General features: G+C 36.7%; 3 protein-coding genes across 5 annotated transcripts; 2 read left to right on the forward strand and 1 right to left on the reverse strand.

The window, feature by feature from the left end:
- The first annotated feature begins 1,128 nt into the window (after positions 1-1,128).
- On the forward strand, positions 1,129-3,079 carry LOC116164831 (sialic acid synthase). Its single transcript, XM_031479056.1, has 5 exons — positions 1,129-1,310; positions 1,396-1,574; positions 1,627-1,966; positions 2,016-2,242; positions 2,300-3,079. Exons 2-5 carry the CDS (start codon positions 1,440-1,442, stop codon positions 2,654-2,656), a joined length of 1,059 nt encoding a protein of 352 aa, XP_031334916.1. The 5' UTR covers positions 1,129-1,310; positions 1,396-1,439; the 3' UTR covers positions 2,657-3,079.
- Positions 3,080-6,569: 3,490 nt separating this feature from the next.
- LOC116162984 (regulator of nonsense transcripts 1 homolog) lies at positions 6,570-17,930 on the forward strand. 3 transcript variants are annotated; one of them, XM_031476789.1, is made up of 6 exons: positions 6,570-6,622; positions 6,689-6,918; positions 6,981-7,226; positions 7,273-7,452; positions 10,478-11,082; positions 14,825-17,930. In XM_031476789.1, the coding sequence occupies exons 2-6, from the start codon at positions 6,739-6,741 to the stop codon at positions 16,920-16,922; spliced, it is 3,309 nt and encodes a 1,102-aa protein (XP_031332649.1). In that variant the 5' UTR covers positions 6,570-6,622; positions 6,689-6,738; the 3' UTR covers positions 16,923-17,930. The 3 variants fall into 3 exon arrangements, with proteins under 3 accessions (XP_031332649.1, XP_031332650.1, XP_031332648.1); XM_031476790.1 differs by having other exon boundaries at positions 6,572-6,622; positions 6,698-6,918; XM_031476788.1 differs by having other exon boundaries at positions 6,573-6,918.
- A 509-nt stretch (positions 17,931-18,439) lies between these two features.
- On the reverse strand, positions 18,440-19,339 carry LOC116163604 (probable U3 small nucleolar RNA-associated protein 11). Its single transcript, XM_031477620.1, has one exon. It carries the CDS (start codon positions 19,210-19,212, stop codon positions 18,505-18,507), a length of 708 nt encoding a protein of 235 aa, XP_031333480.1. The 5' UTR covers positions 19,213-19,339; the 3' UTR covers positions 18,440-18,504.
- Between the last annotated feature and the right edge of the window lie 1,685 nt (positions 19,340-21,024).

Here is a 21,024-nt window from a genome sequence, read left to right on the forward strand (position 1 = left end):
GCCACTTCCTGTTAAAACCGTGAAAATCCAGTTCACCCTAAGTTGAGCATGACCACTCCGGCACACCTTGACACCTCTTGTGGTTAGGGACTCCTCGGTTCCTTGAAATATACATATTTTCAAACGTCTTAAACCAAGTTTCAACCACTTCGCAATTTTCTTGTCTATTTTGGACAATTTGCCTGTACTACAAGGCGGAATCGTACACGAATCAAATCCTCTGATTTTCTTGACGAGTTTCTCAGAATCTTTTCTCGTCGAGAAAATTTTGTGGATTATATTTGATCTCGCGGTATCCACGCTGTTACATTTTTTCACCGAATACATAGGTAAGTGACGTGAATTCTTGCAATTTTTCAATTTTCGCAATGTCAATAGGTTCGCGCGCGCCCGGATTCCATCGACGGTGCCGAGGACTTCCGGCATCTTGAGAGTCGGCACCGTTGGTTTTTTATATTCGTATAATCGCAAGCTACATATTTCATATAGGTCATTTTGGTCCGGGAGAAAAAGGTAGTTTAGTACGGTTTACCACCCCATTTGTAGTCGCGGTGCCAAGGGTTGCGGCAAGTTGCGCCCCGGCACCGTGACTTTTTCCGATAAAACTCATCCATATGCACCCTTCTTCCTGAACGTCCGGGACAATAAATAAAGTACATTTTCCAAAAATAAGGGGCGAATTTAATTTTTTTTTAATTGCTTTCGGCAGGATTTTCGCCGGCACCGTTGTCGATTCTAATACAACTTTTTATGGCGAATCCAATGAAAATTATTAGAATCGTCGGGACGTTCAAGGTATACTTTCCTACTGGGCTCTTGGACTAATATGAAATATGATATGCTGATTCGAGACTTCTCTAGAAGCTTTTTGTTTGCTATTATAATCAAATTGCAGTTTCAGCTATAGAGATACTTAATGTTTCATACAACTACATTAATTAATTAATTGCAGTTCATTCCGGGTTCATCTCGTTAGCACGACCAATCCTAGTGATATAATTACCTAATCTAATTAAAATGTGGTGCGCCTCTTTGGTAGCATGTTAAGGCGCGTCGCTTTCCTCGTGATGCAAATTTTGCATTTAGCTTTCGGACGTGACGTCATGGTCATTTATAGACGTAATCATGGTAGCTCTTTGACGTTCGGAAGTTTGAATTGCTAATACTTAACAATTGTTACGTAGGATGCAAACACCCGAAAATAGTCTGTACCTACTAAGCACCTAAATCTAAATCTGCTTCTATTTTCTCTACACTAGAATGTTTATGTTACCTAATATCTATGATAAAGTGAAATAGTTTTTAAATTGGTAAGTTATCAAATCTTCCTTTAATTGATGCAAAACATTTATATAAATAACATACAAAAAGACTAATCACTTATCACCTCGTTAGTTCATAAACAAGTTGTGTACTAATAAGTATATAGAGTCTGAAAGATGGTTCTGGATTTGACGTTCAAAAAGGGAGGAAAAGTTGTCGGAAAAAATCAACCGACCTTCATAATTGCCGAAATTGGGCAAAATCATCAAGGGAACATCCAGACTGCGAAGGTTTTAATCGAAGCTGCAAAGGTACCTATATATTTAACATTATTATACGATATTAAGTGTATTCGTGAATTAGGAATGCGGAGCGGATTGCGTAAAGTTGCAAAAAACATGCATATATGAAAAATATAGCAAAAGTGTGTTGCAAAAGCCGTACAGAAATCAAAACTCATGGGGCGATACTTACGAGGATCATAAACAGTGTTTGGAATTTTCTGAAGACCAATTCGTTGATTTACAGAAGTTCGCTTCTAAAATTGGGATTTTATTCGCGGCATCTCCAATGGATTATCCATCGTTGAAGTTTTTGAAAACATTGGATATGCCATTTATAAAGATTGGATCGGGAGATTGTAACAACTTGCCATTTATCGAATCGGCCGCTCAAGCAAATGTACCGCTAATTGTCTCCACCGGTAGCTAGGTAATGTTAGTTACCTATTCTTTGAAACGCATTACTTATAGGAATGCAAAATCTTGAGATGGTTCAATCCGTTTACAAGACAATATCGGCTTATCATAAGAAATTTTGTTTATTACACTGCGTATCTGCCTATCCGGCTCCTTTGGACGACATTAATTTAAGTGTTTTAAAATTGTACGAAGAAAAATTTCCAGACGTGATCATAGGATATTCTGGACATGAAATTGGGATTGATATTTCGGTTGCCGCTGTTGCCTTAGGTGCAAAAGTATATCGGCTTCAAACAGGAATGTTGACTTTGTAGTTACCTATACATTCGTTTCAGGTGATCGAACGACATATTACTCTAAATCACAATCAAAAAGGTTCCGACCATATCTGTTCATTAGAACCGTGCGAATTTAAGCTTCTGGTCCAAAAAATTCGCACTCTCGAAGTTGCAATGGGAAGCCCTATCAAAGAATTGAGATCGTCGGAAGTGCCTTTCTCACGGAAATTTACGAAATCTATAGTCCTCGCACACGCGGTCCGAAAAGGCCATCGTTTAAGTCTTAACGACCTTAAAATTAAAGTTGCCGATCCAATCGGAATTCAACCCTCTTCGTTGAATGATATTATTGGGAAAATTGTGAAACGGAATCTTGGGGAGGACGAAAGCTTAACTTATGAAGCGTTATACTAGAGGCGATAATATAAGATAAAAGAAAATCTCGAAATATATAGCTGTTGTAGGTATACAGATTTGTATAGCATCATGACGAACCAGGACAGCTCAACTGTAATGCTAATATTTTTATTAACCTTGTATATTATGTATATGCATAACCGGTAAGAAAATAAATTATGTTTTAGTTTTGTAACGCACCCAGGTCAGGCTCGAGAGATTGCAAGATTTAAAATCAACACTTTTTCTCCCAAATCAACTAGCCACCTAACTTGAACAACAACATTCTAGGACCACTTACTATAGTTACTACTATAGTACAAGATTCCAGATAAGGTCAACTTTCGCTCATCCGTTCACCGAGTGAAATAAGATTTTTTAGCAATCTTAATATGTAAACAAACACATTGTGATGGTTTGTCTAATAAAGCCAAGACTACCCTTATTTAAAATTAATGTAATTAATATTTCTATCTGCTATCACATGGAGAGAGCGCATGCGCACTCTTTTACATTCGATGCTTACTACACCACGAACTCCCGTTACGCTGGGTTGGTTTAGTTTTTTGTGTGATCGGCCAGCAATTAAATTGGTTTTGGCATTGAGAATCTATTAATCCAGATTCACCCTAAGCTCTGGTATCCAAAAAACTAAAAACAAAAAGAACGAGTAATCGTAAACGATTTATAAAAAAGCGCATTTCCACTCATAATTTTTTTGATAAACGCATTAATAATTCCTTCATTGGTACACACTATACAGGGTCATTCTTGACGAGGGTCAGTTAGAAAGATATGGAAAACCTTTGAAAATGAAAATAAACTGATAAGTTCTTTAAGGGTTTTGGCACATGATCAATTGAACTAAAATATTTTCAAGATGGCGTTACTTCCGGAAATACCGGAAGTAGCAATCAACTTTGTTATTTTAAATAGGAACCCCCTATTTTTTCTACATTTTCGGATTCTACGTCGAATTTGGAGTACAACGATACCCCATAGTTGACCCTTTACTCCAAGGGCTTCGTCGATATTCAAGTTTTTATGTCAAAAATTGAATTTGCAGGGGTCATTTTAAAAATTTATTATTCGAAAACGGTGAGAGATATTGCAAAACAGTTTTCAATGCTTTATTAAGAAAAGATCGAATTTTCTTATGGTATACGAAACCGTCTAAAAAAGTGAGACTACGTCACTTTTTCAAAGCTCTCAACTTTTAAATTTTTAAATTTCGGTAACCCCATTTTTTTAAATGGCACCCCCCATTTTGTTCTTCGCCGTTGTTTGCCTTTTTCCCAGACCTTTAATTTGATACAAAATGTGAAAAGCTGCTTCAAGCGGTTTCCGAGATATTCCATGTTTTAGTTACTTCTTGTGGCAAATTGATAAAAAAATTAATTCGCTTGATGTTATTCTTTTGTTTTTATTATGATAATGTTTAAAGGTCAAATTTTCGCTGCTTGTACTTATACTTCTCAGTTTATTTTCATTTTCAAAGGTTTTCCATATCTTTCTAACTGACGCTCGTCAAGAATGACCATGTATAACTAACAAGATAGCGAAAAAAGTAGAACAATAGCTCTTAAGATAAACACAGCCGTAGGGACGGACAGACGGACGGACAAAGTGGCCACAATAGCGCATTTTTTTCTTTGTGGAAATGTGCTAAAACATATCACCTGAGTAAAAAATAAGCTACCAATATACGTGTCTTTTTAAAGAGAATAAAATCCGCTAGTATTATTGAATTTAGCTCACATAGAGTCGGTTCCATCAACTTCCACCATATATAGTTTCATAGAAATAGGTGTTTATGGGTGTAGTGATACCCACATTTATCATTGAGCTGGTGAGCAATTAAGAGCAGTTTTAAACGCATTCACCAAAACTAAAAATTATCAAAGTTGAAAAAATAATGAATACAATACGAGATACATATACATGGTGTTCATTTTTCGAGTGCCACTATGGGGATCTCACTTATCGTAAGGGATAGAAAGTTTGTTTAAATGGGGGCAAAGTTGCCAATTTTCGTGCCGAATAAGAATCTGAAAAGAAATTTGAAATATCCTCAATAGTTTTGAAGATTTGGAAATTTCTGATTTTCGTTTTTAATTTTTTTATGATAAACTAATCGTGGTAGACATTTCTAATTAACACATTATTCGGACACTTTTTAATGGAGATTTCAAATATGGCATTGAGATTACGTCTTTTTTTCTCTTTACAACGATATATCACACATGGTGGTTCAGTATCGCATGTTTCCTAAAAATACAATTCTAATTTTTTGAGAAGAGTGCTTTGGAAAAAGAAAACGTTCATTTGTTGTGAACAAATGACGAAGTTCATCAAGGTCGGCTGGCAATGTTTTGTAAATTTCATTTTTCATTGTTCCCCACAAAAAATAGTCCAAGGGAGATAGGCCAGGTGACCGCGCCGGCCAGCGTACGTCACCATTATTAGCAATAACATGATTGGGGAACAATTCCGAGAAGCATTCCCCAACCCTCCTAGCATGCTGGAACCATATCGAGTTCAAACGATGAAGAGGAACGCTATTGTCAATAAAATCGGTTAGAAATGTCCTCAGGAAATGGAGGTGCCGATCAGCATTTAGAGTCTCTTAAGGACCAATTATTGTATCGCCCAATAAACCGACCCATACGTTAACGCTAAAACGTACGTATTTGATGAAAATTGATGAGAATTTTCAATTGACCAGTAATGTTCATTGTCAAAATTTCAAAATTTTTACCGCTTGCAAAATTGCCTGCTCCTATTCATTGGGTCTATCACCATATTACTGTCTACATCTTTTAAAAGAACCATATTCGCCCAAGTTTTTATGCAGCAAAGAAAAATACCTCAAACTAGATTGTTGCCGCTCTGGATAACGCTGGAAGTATGTTGCAGCAGCCATGTGGGCATTTCGATGAGAAGTGTAGTAAATTTGGATCATATCTGTTTGATCTACACTTGAAAAAGGCATTTTCGCATACAACTAGCATAAACCTAGTAAATGGCACTACATGAAATAAGTCAACCTTTTGTTCACAACAAAAGAACGTTTTCTTTTTCCAAAGCACTCTTCTCAAATATTTAAAAATTGTATTTTTAGGAAAAATGTGATACTGAACCACCATGTGTGATATATCGTTGTGAAGAGAAAAAAAGACGTAATCTCAAAATGTGAAAATTCAAAATGGCGCCCATAAGAAAAACTAAAGTTGCCACGTGTTTCTCCGTCATCTTGAAAGTTATTAAAAACAGGATACCAGATTTGAAATCTCCATTAAAAAGTGTCCGAATAATGTGTTAATTAGAAATGTCTACTACGATTAGTTTATCATAAAAAAATTAAAAACGAAAATCAGAAATGTTGGTTTTTTGCGATATCTTCAAAACTATTGAAGATATTTCAAATTTCTTTTCAGATTCTTATTCGGCACGAAAATTGGCAACTTTGCCCCCATTTAACCAACTTTCTATCTCTTAAGATAAGTGAGATCCCCATAGTGGCACTCGAAAAATGGACACCGTGTATACAGAATAAACAGTAATGTCCAACCTGTGTGAAGAAAGATCACACTACCATAGAAGAAATACAATTGTATTCCCTCTTCTATGCTATAACCCAATTTTTTGGCACAACTCAAATGTAACACCCTGTATACAGGTTAGCACATTTCAATTTTCAGTATGGCGCGATCTTTTAAACAGAAAATTAATGGACTGTTAATTTTAATAGGTTTTATAGAATTCGGTCTGTGAAATTTGCTATAGTCACATACATATTTCGAACAGATTACTATTTTTACTAGTGAAATTGCAATTAGAAAAGAAATAGTTATAAATAATAATTTTAAATTGCGCGGTTTTCGAATTTATTTAACGTGGAAACGCTCACGCGGCCTGTGGGGGAAACAATTGATGATTAATCAAAAGTAATATGGCGGTTGTCGTAAATGGGAAAAGTTTATTGTAAGTAGGGAAAGCTGCCACTATCGAAAGAAACCACGTTTCCATTTTTCAAAAACGACTTTTAAGAATTTTTAGAAATCGTTTGTAAGAAGAAATTGTATAATCAATCGATAATCATGAGCGTGGATGCGTATGGTCCAAGTTCACAAACACTCACGTTTTTGGATACAGAAGAAGCTGATTTAATAGGCGCTGATACACAAGGTTCCGAATGTGATTTTACCGATTTCACTATACCATCGCAAACTCAAGCCTCCCAACATGATCATTCTAACACGCACGTTACCGGAATACAAGTAAGATTACCATGTTATTTTATAACCCGTCGTAACATATGGTTTCGTAATAAAATTACAAGGTTAACGGAGTGCCACACAAGTCAACTAACATAATTAGCAAAATATCGGCTGCGACAACTGCTTTGGGAGAGTTACAGTTTGAGGAAGATGACGAAGAGTTTTACAATAGTAAGGAATTGCCCGACTATGCTTGCAAATACTGTGGAATTCACGAGCCGAACTGTGTAGTGATGTGTAACCTGTGTAAGAAGTGGTTTTGCAATGGACGCGGGAACACATCCGGCAGTCATATTATTAATCACTTGGTACGTAGTTATAGCACCGTAATATTTTCCTAATCACGTGTTGCAGGTTCGTGCCAAACACAAAGAGGTTACTCTGCACAAGGATGGTCCCTTGGGAGAAACGGTTTTAGAGTGTTACAGTTGTGGTGTTCGTAATGTCTTTGTGCTAGGATTTATTCCTGCAAAGGCAGATTCTGTTGTTGTGCTTTTATGTCGTCAGCCATGTGCTGCACAAAACTCGTTAAAGGTAAATTGAAGATATATTTATGCTATAGTAACGTCACGTTTATGAAAATAACGACTGCGATAATAGAATATCAATTTTGTATTAGGGCGCAAAATTTCATTCCAGTGGCACAATAGGAATTTATGGAAAAGTCGGCGGTAGAGTGAAGTTGGCTATTATAAAGGCTAGGGCTGGGCGATTACGGGTTTGAATAATCGATAATCGATTATGAAAAATAATCGATTACACTGATTAATCGATTAATCAAATAATCGATTAATCAAATAATCGTTTAATCAAATAATCGATTAACCAAATAATCGATTAATCAAATCATCGATTAATCACCTAATCGTTTAATCAAAAGTCAATTGTCACACACAAGGAGTGATTAATATCTGTTTGTATGCATTAATACGTTAATTATTTAATAATAAAAATAAAAAATAATTCCATTACTCTTTTCATCAAATCGTTCATTACTATAGGCAGATCGATTAATCAATAATCAACAAAGTGTCCCTGGTTCGAATCCGGGTTCGGGCATGGATATTTGCAAATGCATAGTGGGTTGGTTGGTAGAACAGCCTTGGGTGAAACCCTGCCCATTTGAAAATGAAGGTCAAAAATAAAAATAAATAAATAAAAATAAATGATTAGGCAGGTTACTCTCCGATGAGGTGTGCTTTAGTTTTGATGATACAATCTTAATTCATTTTAGCTGCTTAAAGTGACGTTTTAACATCCGCTATAAAATAAAATAATACTTGTGAGCTGTGAGTGCTTCTTTTTGCGTAAACTGATGATCCAGCTAATAATAATCAATTAAAATTTACTTAATAATTGATTAATCAAACAATCGATTAATCAAATAACCGATTAATCAAATAATCGATTAATCAAACAATCGATTAATCAAACAATCGATTAATCAAATAACCGATTAATCAAATAATCGATTAATCAAATAATCGATTAATCGATTAATTTAATAGAATAATCAAACCCGATTATCGATTATCGTTTGATTATAATCGATTAATCGATTTTTTTGCCCAACGCTAATAAAGGCTGTATGACACTATACATTTTCTTGTATTTTTGTTATTATCATTTCTGACACAAGAAAAATGTCTGTAGTGTCATACAACATAGTTTTGTACAAGAATATGTTGTCAATTTTCATAGTTCTTCTTATAAACTTGAGGTAGGTGTTTTGTGGTTTAAACCTCTTGCCAGGAAAGATTGCCGGTCACAGAACACTTGATCCTGGTCTACAATGTATGTTTTTCTAAAGATGTGAGCGACTTCCGGGATAGTATCATGTCAATGTTGAACAAAAAGACTTTTCGTTCAACATTGGCACGATCCTATTCCGGAAGTCACTCGCATCTTAAGAAAAACATAGATTGCAGATCTACACAAGGTGTGCTGTGACCGGCAATCTTTCCTGGCGAGAGTTATATATAATTCCCCATCCACATGCTTGACAAACCTCAGCAAGCCATCACAATTTCAAATGTGTGGATAGTGTGAAGTTCAAGTAAGGGTCTACCACTGCCCATCTGTTTACTGAGTGAAAATTTTTAGCAATCTTAATATGCAGGGTTGGCAAACAAAAACCCAAAGTACAAAAACAAAAACATTTCGTAACAAAAACCTGGGTTTTATAATTTTTGGGTTTTTGCAAAGGATCTGTATTTTCGTTAACAAGCACTTCATACAACCTTTATTTCACATTAAGCTATTAATAGACATACATTACATAAATATAAAGTAAGAGTCTTCGACTAGAAAAAAATAATACTTCAACCTTATAATGATCAATTTTTATATGTTGGCTTTCTAACTTTTTATAAAGAAGAGGACGCGGACGCGAACGTTTATTTGATTTTTTTGATCCAACATAACCCTAAACTTTTACAGTTTAGCTTTGAGGTGTTTGTTCTATCCTGTAACAGGTAGCGTCGCAATAATACGGACGATAAAGTCACTAAATATAGAAAGTACTGCAATCCATTGGGCTCGTGTGTTAAGAGAACGCATGATTTTTGCTCAAAAATGGCGGAAGTTACCAGATTCTAGTAACTTTAATGTTAGGGATTGTTCCACCTGTTTGGAGATATCTGTAGGGGCTTTCTTTCGGTGATCCAAACGCGTTTGGATTGTCAAATCACGTTCTTTCGAAGTGTCATCTTATCATCATGATTGCTAAAATCGTGAACAAACTGAACATAAAGGTTTTATGATCACGAATTCCAACCTATAAATGCAAGGATATTTTTGCTCAAATGTTAGGTTAGTCACCGAAGAGGAGCATAATCGTGCAAGTACTTCCACTTATATTTAAATTATTTTCATAATCCAAACAAAAAACATGTAATTCGAATGCAAATGTGTACTCCGTAAACTTAACCACACTTTGATTTAAATTTGCGCGTTCTTTCGTAAAACGTGATCCTACGAATCACGATCTTGAAATCATGATTGTGAAGTAGCCGATAGAAAGCGCCTTGTATATATTTTTATAAAACATGATAGTACTATGAAGTTAGGTTATAAAAAATGACAGCTATTCAGATTTTATTTGTCAATTTTTTTAAGTTGGTAGCAAATTTGCCAAAAAATGGCGGATGATGCGGTACTTTCTATATCTAGTGACTTTAACGGACGATAATCATACAAAAACCCAATTGCCCAGAAAACCCAACAAAAACCTCAAAATACTCAAATGGCCATGGGTTTTTAGGCAAAAATCGGTTTTTGCCAACCCTGTAATATGTAAACAAAACACATGGCGAATGGGTTTTGCCTAAAAAAAATTAAGTCCACTTAAGAAAACCGTCCTTGTTCATTTCCTCATGGTAATCTGCATCATTTGTTTTTGAAGCAAAAATTAAAGATGCTCCAGTAATAAATCCATTCATGTTTCTGGCATGTAAAACCACATACCTTATATAGTTATAAGATGATATTGTTCTCATCAATACCAGTATATTATTAAGTTTGATACCAGTTCATTTGCCATAATGATCTGTTCTTGTAGGATATGAATTGGGAACAAGAGCAATGGAAGCCCCTAATTTCTGATCGCAGTTTCTTAACGTGGCTAGTCAAAATACCATCCGAGCAAGAACAATTGAGAGCACGTCAAATTACGGCGCAGCAAATAAATAAATTGGAAGAACTGTGGAAGGATAACGTCGACGCCACGTTTCAAGATCTCGAGAAACCGGGCGTTGACGAAGAGCCCCAGCAAGTACTGTTACGCTACGAGGACGGGTATCAATACCAAAATATTTTCGGTCCGCTCGTGAAGTTAGAGGCAGACTACGATAAGCGTTTGAAGGAGTCGCAGACTCAAGAAAATATCGAAGTTAGGTGGGATGTCGGTTTAAATAAGAAGACGATCGCCTATTTTACTTTGGCGAAGACGGACGGTGACATGAAGCTTATGCATGGAGATGAACTGCGGCTTCGGTACGTGGGTGAAATGCACAAAACCTGGGCTGGAGTTGGACACGTTATTAAAGTACCAGACAATTATGGAGAAGATATTGGGATCGAGCTTAAGAATGGTGCGGGTGCGCCCAGCGAATGCCATAGCAATTTTGTGGTGGATTTTATTTGGAAAAGTACCAGTTTTGATAGGTATGGATCATTTAATTATAAGGGTAAATTTGAAAAACAAGCGCCGAAGAGTAGAGCAACTGTCATATTGGCAGTTATACCTATAGAAATTATGGGCTGCTTTTTTAATGTAGTCCCAATGGGTTGCACTTTTCATCCATGAAGTTATTGGGATCTCACATTTTTTCTTAGTTAAATACATCATTCGTCTGTTGCCAACCATGGTCATAATTTTTAATCATTATGCACACTATTAAAAATCGTATTGCGCATGCGCAGACGCAACTTTCATGTTTGTGGATGGATTTTTCTGAAATTTTAGACAAAATTTCAATTTATTTCAGTGACATAAGGTTAGGCAAGGTACAGCTCATTGAAAGACATTATTTAAGAAGTGTTCATAGTGGTACACTGGGTTCTTTAGAAGTTTACTCTTTCCAAGAGACAGGGCAGATATTGAAGCCATGTTTCTTGTTCATGTAGCAAACTGTCTGGATTTAGGGGAAATAAGTAGGTGGGAGTTTCTCGTAGGATAGCAATGTAAGTTGGAGGTATTTTGGAAGGGTACTGACATTATGAATGGAAAAGATTGACAGGAGGATATGTGAAGCTGGACAGGCAAGTAAAAAAATGGCTTACAGGTGTGTTTATTCCCTCTAGACTTCTGCCTGTTTTTGTTCTTGAAGTATTTATTTAGCCTATGGAGAGTGACCTCGTATTTCTATCGCATATGTCATAGTGGAGTGAAATAGAGCATCATGAGGAATTAGGACAGCCTTCGTTCCAATAGTTTGTGTTATTTGCTTAATGCAGAAGGTCGTTTTTACTCGTACTTGTAGCACGTCTTTGAATAGGTTTTGGGGCATGCCCTTTCCGATTTTGCAAGAATGTTTTCAATATTCCTACCACGAAAGGGCGCACTTCTTAAAAATTCTGATTTTGACGAAATTTGGCATCTGGTGATTTTTGAACATGAAAATGACGAATCTGGGATTAGTTTTTGAAAATTCGAAAAAAAGTTCCACTGCAATTCTTGGCCGGACAACGAAAATGGAGAGAATTCCACGAAATTTGTTGTGTACATACTTGACGAGTTAAGGAACAAAATTGTCGAATGGTTTTTTAAAATCACTTGCTCAAAAATGTGTCCTTGTAACTAGAGTTTTACCAGCAAACAAAACTTTGAATTAATTGTCTTTAACTTTTTTACCAGTAGCGTAAATTTTTTGCACATTTTACAAACAAATTGGATGCACTTTGATTAAAAATGGGTTTTTTACATAATTTGCCACTACAATTCTGGCACAACTAAATGTTTTGCACCTTAGACTCAAACGCTTTCTTAGTAACAATTTATTTCAACGCGAACACCTTAATCCAAATATGCACTGAAACAAAAAATGTTCGCTTGTGTATCAATACAGTAACGCTTTGCAATATTCACGGTGGAATATTATAGCAGACGTCCGATTGCCTTTTTCACCCAAAGGAGTTCCCTTTCTGCATAAACCAGCCACTTATTATTAATTTACTTCTGCTGGCAACTCGTAGTGAATTTAGAAGGCACTTTCTCCGGTTACGAGGACGATTCTCCCATACACTGTGGTTATATGGCTTTCGGTTTGAACTTTTAATTAATAATGAAGTTTTACGTGATCTATTAAATCTTTCGCGTTCACAATATGTAAATTTTCGCCGATGGTTTGGCTAAAAAAAAATACGCAATCGAAAGAGAGCGCTCTTTGAAAATTTGAGTAAGAATGCCGCTCTCCCAATTAAATATTTCGCCGAATCCAAATACGAAATGACCCCCTTTCCCCTAAACGTGGAAAGTGTGCCCTTATAATTAATAAGAAACCTTTATTTCTCGAATATTAGTTCTGTTCTCTTTCATTATGAAGCAGTAGTATACGTATAAAGTTGCATGTACAGGGTGAGTCAACGATTGCGCGGAGTAACTTAATGCCTTGAAGATAAGATTTTTCGATTGAGTGCTTTTGTATTATGATATGGTTGAATATTCTCCACAGTTTAAAAATATTTGGAATTATACAGTGTGCGCCCACAAAGTAGGGCGCCAAACGCCAAAATGGTACATTTTTTTAGATAGAACCCCCTGTATTTGAATGCATTTTTGAATTCTATGTGTAATTGTATGTCTTTTTTATTATATGGTTAATATCCGAAAAGCTAGTCGTTTTAAATATATGTAATTTGATTTTTAAGAAAATTTGGGCATCTGCAAGTGCCAGTATATTGTCAAAGTTATTACTTAAATTTTGATTTCAGGTTTTATATCTCATCCTGGTTTAAGTAAAAGTCAAATAAATACATCTACTATGAAACATTAAAAAAATAGCTTACAGGGTGTTTTTTTGTAGATCCAAAGTTACAAAACTTCATATTAAAAAATCTCACTTTTTAAATGGAACACCCTGTATATTTTTCTAGCATCTTTTAGCTCCTCCAAAAACCTTCAACTTTTGGTAATAATGATAGTTTTTGAAATATCTTGCAAATGCCCAATTTTTCTTACAAATCGAATTATCTTTAAAACTACTAGCTTTTCGGATATTAACCATATAATAAAATAGACGTACAATTACACGTAGAATTCAAAAATGCATTCAAATACAGGGGGTTCTATTTAAAAAAATGTACCATTTTGGTGCCCTACTTTCTGGGCGCATCCTGTATAATTCCAAATATTTTTAAAATGTGGAGAATATTCAACCATATCATAATACAAAAGCACTCTTATCGAAAAATCTTATCTCCAAGGCATTAAGTTACTCCGCGCAATCGTTGTAGTAGTATCCCGTTTTAAGGAATTTTTTCTAGGTAGGTAATTTCCTAATATGATGGGACTGTACCAGCAATTTTGTAAATTTGACAAAAAAATCTTTGGAGAAAAAACATTTGAACTACTTGTTTATACCTCACATACACACAGTTGCCAAATTTCATTCTATTTGAACAAAAACTGTAAGAGGCGACAGTTTGTTGCGTTTTTTAAATTTCACTGTTACATGACCATATGTAAATAAAAATTTGTGATAGAGGGGATCAAGACAAGCACTTTTTCCAAATTAGATCACTCACTAGTAGGCGGGGGACACTTTGTAACCCGAAGGCCCAATCTTCAAGTGAGTATAACTTTTGTTTGGAGTGATTTTAAAATAAACTGTTCGACAATTTTGTTCCTTAACTCAGCAAGTATGTACACAACAAATTTCGTGGAATTCTCTTCATTTTCGTTGTATTTAATTTTTTTTTCAAATTTTCAAAAAGTAGTTTCAGATTCGTGATTTTCATGTTCAAAAACTCTCAAAAATTCCGTCGAAATCAGAATTTTTTTAGAGGTGCTCCCTTTCGTGGTACGAATATTGAAAACATTTATGCCAAATTGGAAAGGGCATGCCCCAAAACCTATTCAAAGACGTGCCACCCATCTTTGTCTCTCTTATGGTTGCTGAGAAAAACATTAAAGACGAAATCCAAATTTCACCATTTCTTTGGGGGGTGGCTCCCAAACGAATCACTGTGGACCTCCGGTTTATTTAGAAAAATGTGCTCGTCTTGATCACCTCTATCATCCAATTTTTTTTTACACACGGTCATGTAACACCCTGTATACAAAAAGAGATAGTAGATGCAAAGTATGGTCACAAAAGAAAGGAAGCGAAAATAGTTCATATTTTGTAGTTTGATTCAAGAAGACTGGTACTGTAGAAAAGCGTATTATGCTGTGTTTTAATTCCAGGATGCAGCTGGCGCTTAGAAAATTCGCTGTGGACGACACAAGCGTATCCGCTTACATATACCATCGCCTTCTCGGCCACGAAGTAGAAGAGGTCCTATTCCGTTGTCATCTCCCCAAACACTTTTCTGCACCTAACCTACCAGATCTCAATCGCTCACAAGTCTATGCCGTTAAGCATGCGTTACAGAGACCTCTGTCTTTAATACAGGGCCCTCCGGGTACAGGTAAAACGGTCACCTCAGCAACCATTGTCTATCAGCTGGTTAAGCAGAACGGTGGACCGGTGCTGGTTTGTGCCCCGAGCAATACGGCGGTAGATCAGCTAACTGAAAAAATTCACCGTACCAACTTGAAAGTTGTACGTTTATGCGCAAAATCGAGGGAAGCGATCGACTCGCCCGTTAGCTTTCTGGCGTTGCACAATCAAATTCGGAAATTGGACACGAACACGGAACTACAAAAGCTGCAGCAGTTGAAAGACGAAACCGGGGAATTAAGCTCGGTGGATGAGAAACGGTATCGAATGCTAAAAAAATCCGCCGAGAGGGAGCTGTTGGAAGCGGCCGATGTTATTTGCTGTACATGTGTTGGTGCCGGTGATCCCCGTCTTGTCCGGCTCAAGTTTCATTCCATTTTAATTGACGAAAGTATGCAGGCGACGGAACCCGAGTGTATGGTGCCCGTGGTACTGGGGGTAAAGCAGTTGATATTGGTGGGAGACCACTGTCAATTAGGTCCCGTTGTCATGTGTAAGAAGGCGGCTCGCGCGGGTCTTTCTCAGAGTTTGTTCGAACGACTTGTCGTGTTGGGGATAAGGCCTTTCCGTTTGGAAGTCCAATATCGTATGCATCCGGAGTTGTCGAGATTTCCATCGAATTTCTTTTATGAGGGTAGCCTACAGAATGGCGTCTGTGCAGATGAACGTAAACTGTTGAAGATAGATTTCCCATGGCCCGTTTTAGACAGACCTATGTTCTTTTATGTAACACAAGGTCAAGAAGAAATCGCCGGTTCCGGTACCAGTTATTTAAATCGTACAGAAGCTGCTAATGTTGAGAAGATAGCCACCCGATTTTTAAAATCCGGTATTAAGCCCGAACAAATTGGAATAATAACGCCTTATGAAGGACAGCGGGCTTATTTAGTACAGTATATGCAATATCAAGGTTCACTTCATGGAAAACTCTATCAAGAAATTGAGGTTGCTAGTGTGGACGCTTTCCAAGGTAGAGAAAAGGACATAATCATCATGTCGTGTGTTCGCTCAAATGAACACCAAGGTATAGGGTTCTTAAACGATCCACGCCGCTTAAATGTCGCATTAACTCGAGCCAAGTACGGAATTATCATCGCTGGAAATCCGAAAGTATTATCTAAACAGCCCTTGTGGAACCACCTCTTGAGCTTCTACAAAGAACAAAAGGTGCTCGTAGAAGGACCGCTTACTAATTTAAAAGAATCTCTGATTCAATTTGCGAAACCAAAAAAATTGATTAATTCTGAAAATCCAGGATCTCACTTTATGACCACATCCATGTTCGATGCACGTGAGGCTATGGTTCCCGGTTCAGTTTACGATCGTAATAATGTGACGATGAATGGAGGATCCTATAGTTACCCCAGAGGTGCAGTTCCTCTCGATATGTTTAGTAGAACTCACGATCCGATAAGTTACATCTCCCCGGAACGCGCCCAGGCCAACACTAACAACTTACCGGTTCCAATGGGAATGTTTATGAACATGGCGCACATTCCTCCCCGATTCTATAACCAACACCAGCAAGCGTTACAACGTCAAGTTCAAAACTCGCGCAATCGTAAAACGCCCATACGTCAACGCAACAAAGGACTAAGTCAAGAACAGACACAACCGTTTAGTCAAAGCTTACAATTAACACAAGGCATGTCACAACCTGGATTATCCCAACCCGGATTTAGCCTCTCGCAACCCGGACTATCTCAACCCGAATTGAGTCAAGATCCGTATATGACCGAGTATCAGTCCCAACTGGACGGCTTACTATCCCAAGATTCGACGTATCAAGGAGATCGATCGGCGTTCTACCAACCGAATGCCCAATTTTCACAACCCTATTAATATATGACGCTGGAGACGTTTGCGCGAATCGCGGGAGCGAATAATGAAAATTACAAAGTGAAATCTGATCATGAAAAGCGAAATTGTCAGTACATGCAGCAAATACAGGTCTTAAAGATATCGACTAACGAGAGAAATAATACCGGCAGTGTAAACAATAAATGTCTGACCATAATTTGCAGAAGAACGCATCGAAGCAATTTCTACACTTGAGTAATGCGAGTTTTAAATGGTAGATGATTGTTTCCACTTACTCCCAATAATTGTATTATTTCTTATTTTTCCTAGTATTTTTATTCTTATTTTAAAGTTTATTTTGTATAAATTTTATTGTTACCATTTGTGTCCGTCTATAAGTGTTTGTTTCAATGTAAGTGTCAATTCGACTGATAAAAAATCACCCCTTTGGATTTGAAGCAAGCATTTGTATTTGTTTTTGGTTTAAAATTAATGTCAGATTGTTGTCAATACATTTTTTAAAGCAAGAATACATTCATACATGTTTTGTGTAGTGGCGGTCAAGTTTATTTTATAAATATCACTTTATTTTTGTTATCAATGGGAAATAAGCTATAAACTTTTTAGTTAGATAAATTATGGTAAGATTCTTTTAAAAATTAATATTGATGCAAAACACATTCAAATTGTTTACTTTATTCCCTTACCGGTCCCTTCCAAACCGATCCAATATTCCTGTAACGAGAAGAGGATGTAGAAACAGGGCGGCTAGATTTTTGTGTTGCTACATAATGCAAACTAGGTTTTTCTAAGCTCATACAATTTGATTTGTAACATTTTTGGATATAAAAGTTGCATAAGACGATGTTTGTATTGTTTACAGTGAATTAATTGAATTTTATTAGCAATCATCATCAGCCTGTATACACATTCATTGGAGAAAGGTTTTCAGAATTTCTTTCAAAATAAAATGTAATTTTCTGTCTGCATCGTATGTGTATTTTTTAATAAACGTTTTCATTGTGACAATGAAAACTAACCCACATCTTATTTTTGTGTTTATTATAAATTACTGTATTGGAGAAATTCTCTGCAGTTGGCCTGTAGATATGGGACAATTAAAATTTGAAATATTTCTGTACACAAAAAATAGGTTTCAGTGTAAAATGAACACTGTGTTTTTTGGGTCCATGTCTGCTAGTTAACCAATCGAGTGTTCAAATTGTTCTTCATTGGTCTATTTTTTGTTATTTATATAATACATTTTTTATGTTCCTATATCCACCAAGGTGTGTTGTACTTCAAGAGATATCTAATAAAAAATAGGAGTTGCTATTAAAAAATATATATCCCTTGACGCTGCTGACGTACGCCACTGACCACTTTAAATTGTGTTAATGAGATTTTCTTTAAAGGAAAAACTCGTACATGTGGAATAGACCTAAAGTGAAATTTTAAATAAATAGGTACTTTTTAAGAGGTCACTTGCAAAGCCCCCGTTTACCTCCAGGGGTCTGAAAATATTTAATTAGGGGAAACCGGAATCATTTTCATACACCTACAGATACAAGAACAATTTTATTAAAATAATACAAAAGAAGTATTGGTTTACAGAATACTAAAATTAATGTTTTCTTTCATATTTCCATTTGTAAATAGGCGCAGAATCCTTACTTCCCTTTCGCATTCTTTTCGGTTTTAAAATACTTTTTCCACTTATTTGTTTCTTAATATGCAATTTTTCTTGAATAACACTCAATTCCCTTTCACGCTCTATTCGTTTCGCTAACTCCATATATTTTTGTTTTCTTGTTATTGCCGCATTTTTTAAACGTGTTATGTTAACATCCGGGATTTTAAAGTTGCACAAGTGTTCCAAATTGTTCTTAACTAAGCTCGTATCCGTCGTGTTTCGCTTAAACCTTTTATGACTGTTGGCAATGTTTTGGTTAACGCTTGAAAGATGCAACTGCGCTTGTAAACGTTCTATTTTTTTCTGCTCTTGAGTGCGTTTGAATTGAACATATTTTATGTCTTGGCTATGCATCAGTTGTATCTGTTCCGGGGTGTCTTCTTCTTTCCTTTCATGTTCGTGATGTACACCCTCGTGAACCTTCGAGTTAATCATGTGGTGGTAGAATTCGTCAGGATTTCTATCAAGAGCCTTCTTATGCAGTGAATGCAACACATGCTTTTGATTGTTGTGATGGACGGCTCTCTTTTTGTAATCTTTGTGTTTCTCGAGCAAACCCAATTGTTGTCGATCTGCTGGTTGACTTCTTTCCCGATGCACTTTTTGATTGACTTTGGAAGCTTTTTTCCACACCGACATGGTTGTGACTGTTACAAAAATAGTACTACACTGCGAGAGCGAGAAGAATATTAATGAAAAATTGGGTTTTCAAAATTATAACCTCAAAATGTGAACTTCGTACTTGGTGACTTGCAGATGTGTTGCACATTGACTCCTTCAATACTGCGCAAGCGCGCTAAAATTTGAATTGTGTTCGAACTTGAAACACCACTTCTACGTTCGCACATGGTTCGTACAAACTTGGCGAACAAATACAGGTACGATTGTGCACGCGAAAACAACGATATGCATTTTCCGTTCCTCATATACTGCAATGCGTAAATCTATCTCTCTTATGACTTCACTCCAGGAGCGACAACCACATCCACGCGCGCGCCCAGCATCGGTCCGCGCCAAGCATTTTGGATTGGCAAAACTCTTCGCTCCGCACCAAGAACGATGCAAACTTTGCGCGATGACCACTTCCACGTTCGAACTTGGTCCTGTTCAAGTTCGATGAAATGAATGCACGTGGAAGGCCTGCTTTAGGAAGCACCATCACCGTAGGAGTTCACGGTCACCTCGAGCTACTACCATGGATTCACCTCGAGCTACTACCATGGATTCTCCTCGAACGCCATTACCAATAACTAAACAAAAATTATATGAAGTTTTGTGTTTCTGTTATGGACAGTTTGCGTGATCCATATCCATATAATCGTTGAACTGAGTCGAAAGCAAGCTTGAATTCGAGCTGATCCATCGCAGAGGTCGTTGGCAGCGCTGGACTAAGAGGGAGGCAATGGGGGCTACCGCCCTAGAAACCCGGAGGCGACTCCAAGTAATACGAATGTTCCCGTAAATCTGGTATTTTGAAAATTTGGAAATATCTGTAACTTCTTATTGACCATTAAAAAATACCACATAGTGTGGCAAGCAAGTATATAATTTCAAAATAATTGGATGCTACAAACAATAATCTCAATAATCAATCAGGGGACCAAAAAATTTAGTTTCTTGTTCAATTGCTTGTTGACAGTCTTAAAAGGTAAAAGTTGGAACCGAAATTTTTGATAAGGGGAGGGGTGGAGGGGGGCTTTCGTAGGTAACCCCTGCCTCGGGAAAACTTAATCCGGCACTGGCGGTCAGCATAATCCTCACCAGCAGGTTGAGCGACGTCGATGGCGCCTGTAACAATCGATGAGATTAGTTACGTAGCTAGGTAACCACATAAAGTTTTTAGTACTGTAATCCATTATTATATTATGACCACGCACTTACCTTCCTCTAAGATGAACTTCGTGCAATAATAAATGAAAATGTAATAATCCTCAAAGTCCCTCAGACTTGGGAACGGAAAAAACGGCACCAATGATTCTTTAGACTTATTCGCAGAGAAAATCTGTTTGCATCACAGAGCTGGTATGGCTGTGAATTCGCAGTCACACTCGCCAATATGAAGGAAACTGATGGACGCTGCGAAAAAGTCTATCCTAAGAATAATTGCAGTCAATCGTACGTCACTAGGATGACAGACAGGGAGAACTGTTTCAATTTTCATATCTATACCATTGATTATATAGGTACTTACGAAGTATATAATCAATGTCTATACACACGAAACTCATGCTCAGAACAATTATTAGTCTTCCTTCTGGTTGATATTCACTATTCACTTTTGCCCCCCGTACAAAAAATGACATGCAATACACCACGCATAAAAGGAAAAACCCTACCTTATGAGGCCGCCTTTCTGCAATGTAACAAAGAGAAGATTTACGTTAGAAATGATATTAAAGTCCTATGTATAGTTTAAAACAATTGAAAATTTTGACTGGGACAGTACTCAAG

Source organism: Photinus pyralis, unplaced genomic scaffold (assembly GCF_008802855.1).
Source record: "Photinus pyralis isolate 1611_PpyrPB1 unplaced genomic scaffold, Ppyr1.3 Ppyr1.4_LG2, whole genome shotgun sequence".
Lineage (NCBI taxonomy): Eukaryota > Metazoa > Arthropoda > Insecta > Coleoptera > Lampyridae > Photinus > Photinus pyralis.

Excerpts from the sequence above, each read along its gene's own strand:
- LOC116164831 (XM_031479056.1), top strand. The coding sequence starts at position 1,440 with ATGGTTCTGGATTTGACGTTCAAAAAGGGAGGAAAAGTTGTCGGAAAA. Across the intron at positions 1,575-1,626 it reads TTTTAATCGAAGCTGCAAAG|GAATGCGGAGCGGATTGCGT; the intron begins GTACCTATATAT and ends TTCGTGAATTAG. Across the intron at positions 2,243-2,299 it reads CTGTTGCCTTAGGTGCAAAA|GTGATCGAACGACATATTAC; the intron begins GTATATCGGCTT and ends CATTCGTTTCAG.
- LOC116162984 (XM_031476789.1), top strand. The coding sequence starts at position 6,739 with ATGAGCGTGGATGCGTATGGTCCAAGTTCACAAACACTCACGTTTTTG. Across the intron at positions 6,919-6,980 it reads CGCACGTTACCGGAATACAA|GTTAACGGAGTGCCACACAA; the intron begins GTAAGATTACCA and ends TAAAATTACAAG. Across the intron at positions 7,453-10,477 it reads CTGCACAAAACTCGTTAAAG|GATATGAATTGGGAACAAGA; the intron begins GTAAATTGAAGA and ends CTGTTCTTGTAG.
- LOC116163604 (XM_031477620.1), bottom strand. The coding sequence starts at position 19,212 with ATGTCGGTGTGGAAAAAAGCTTCCAAAGTCAATCAAAAAGTGCATCGG.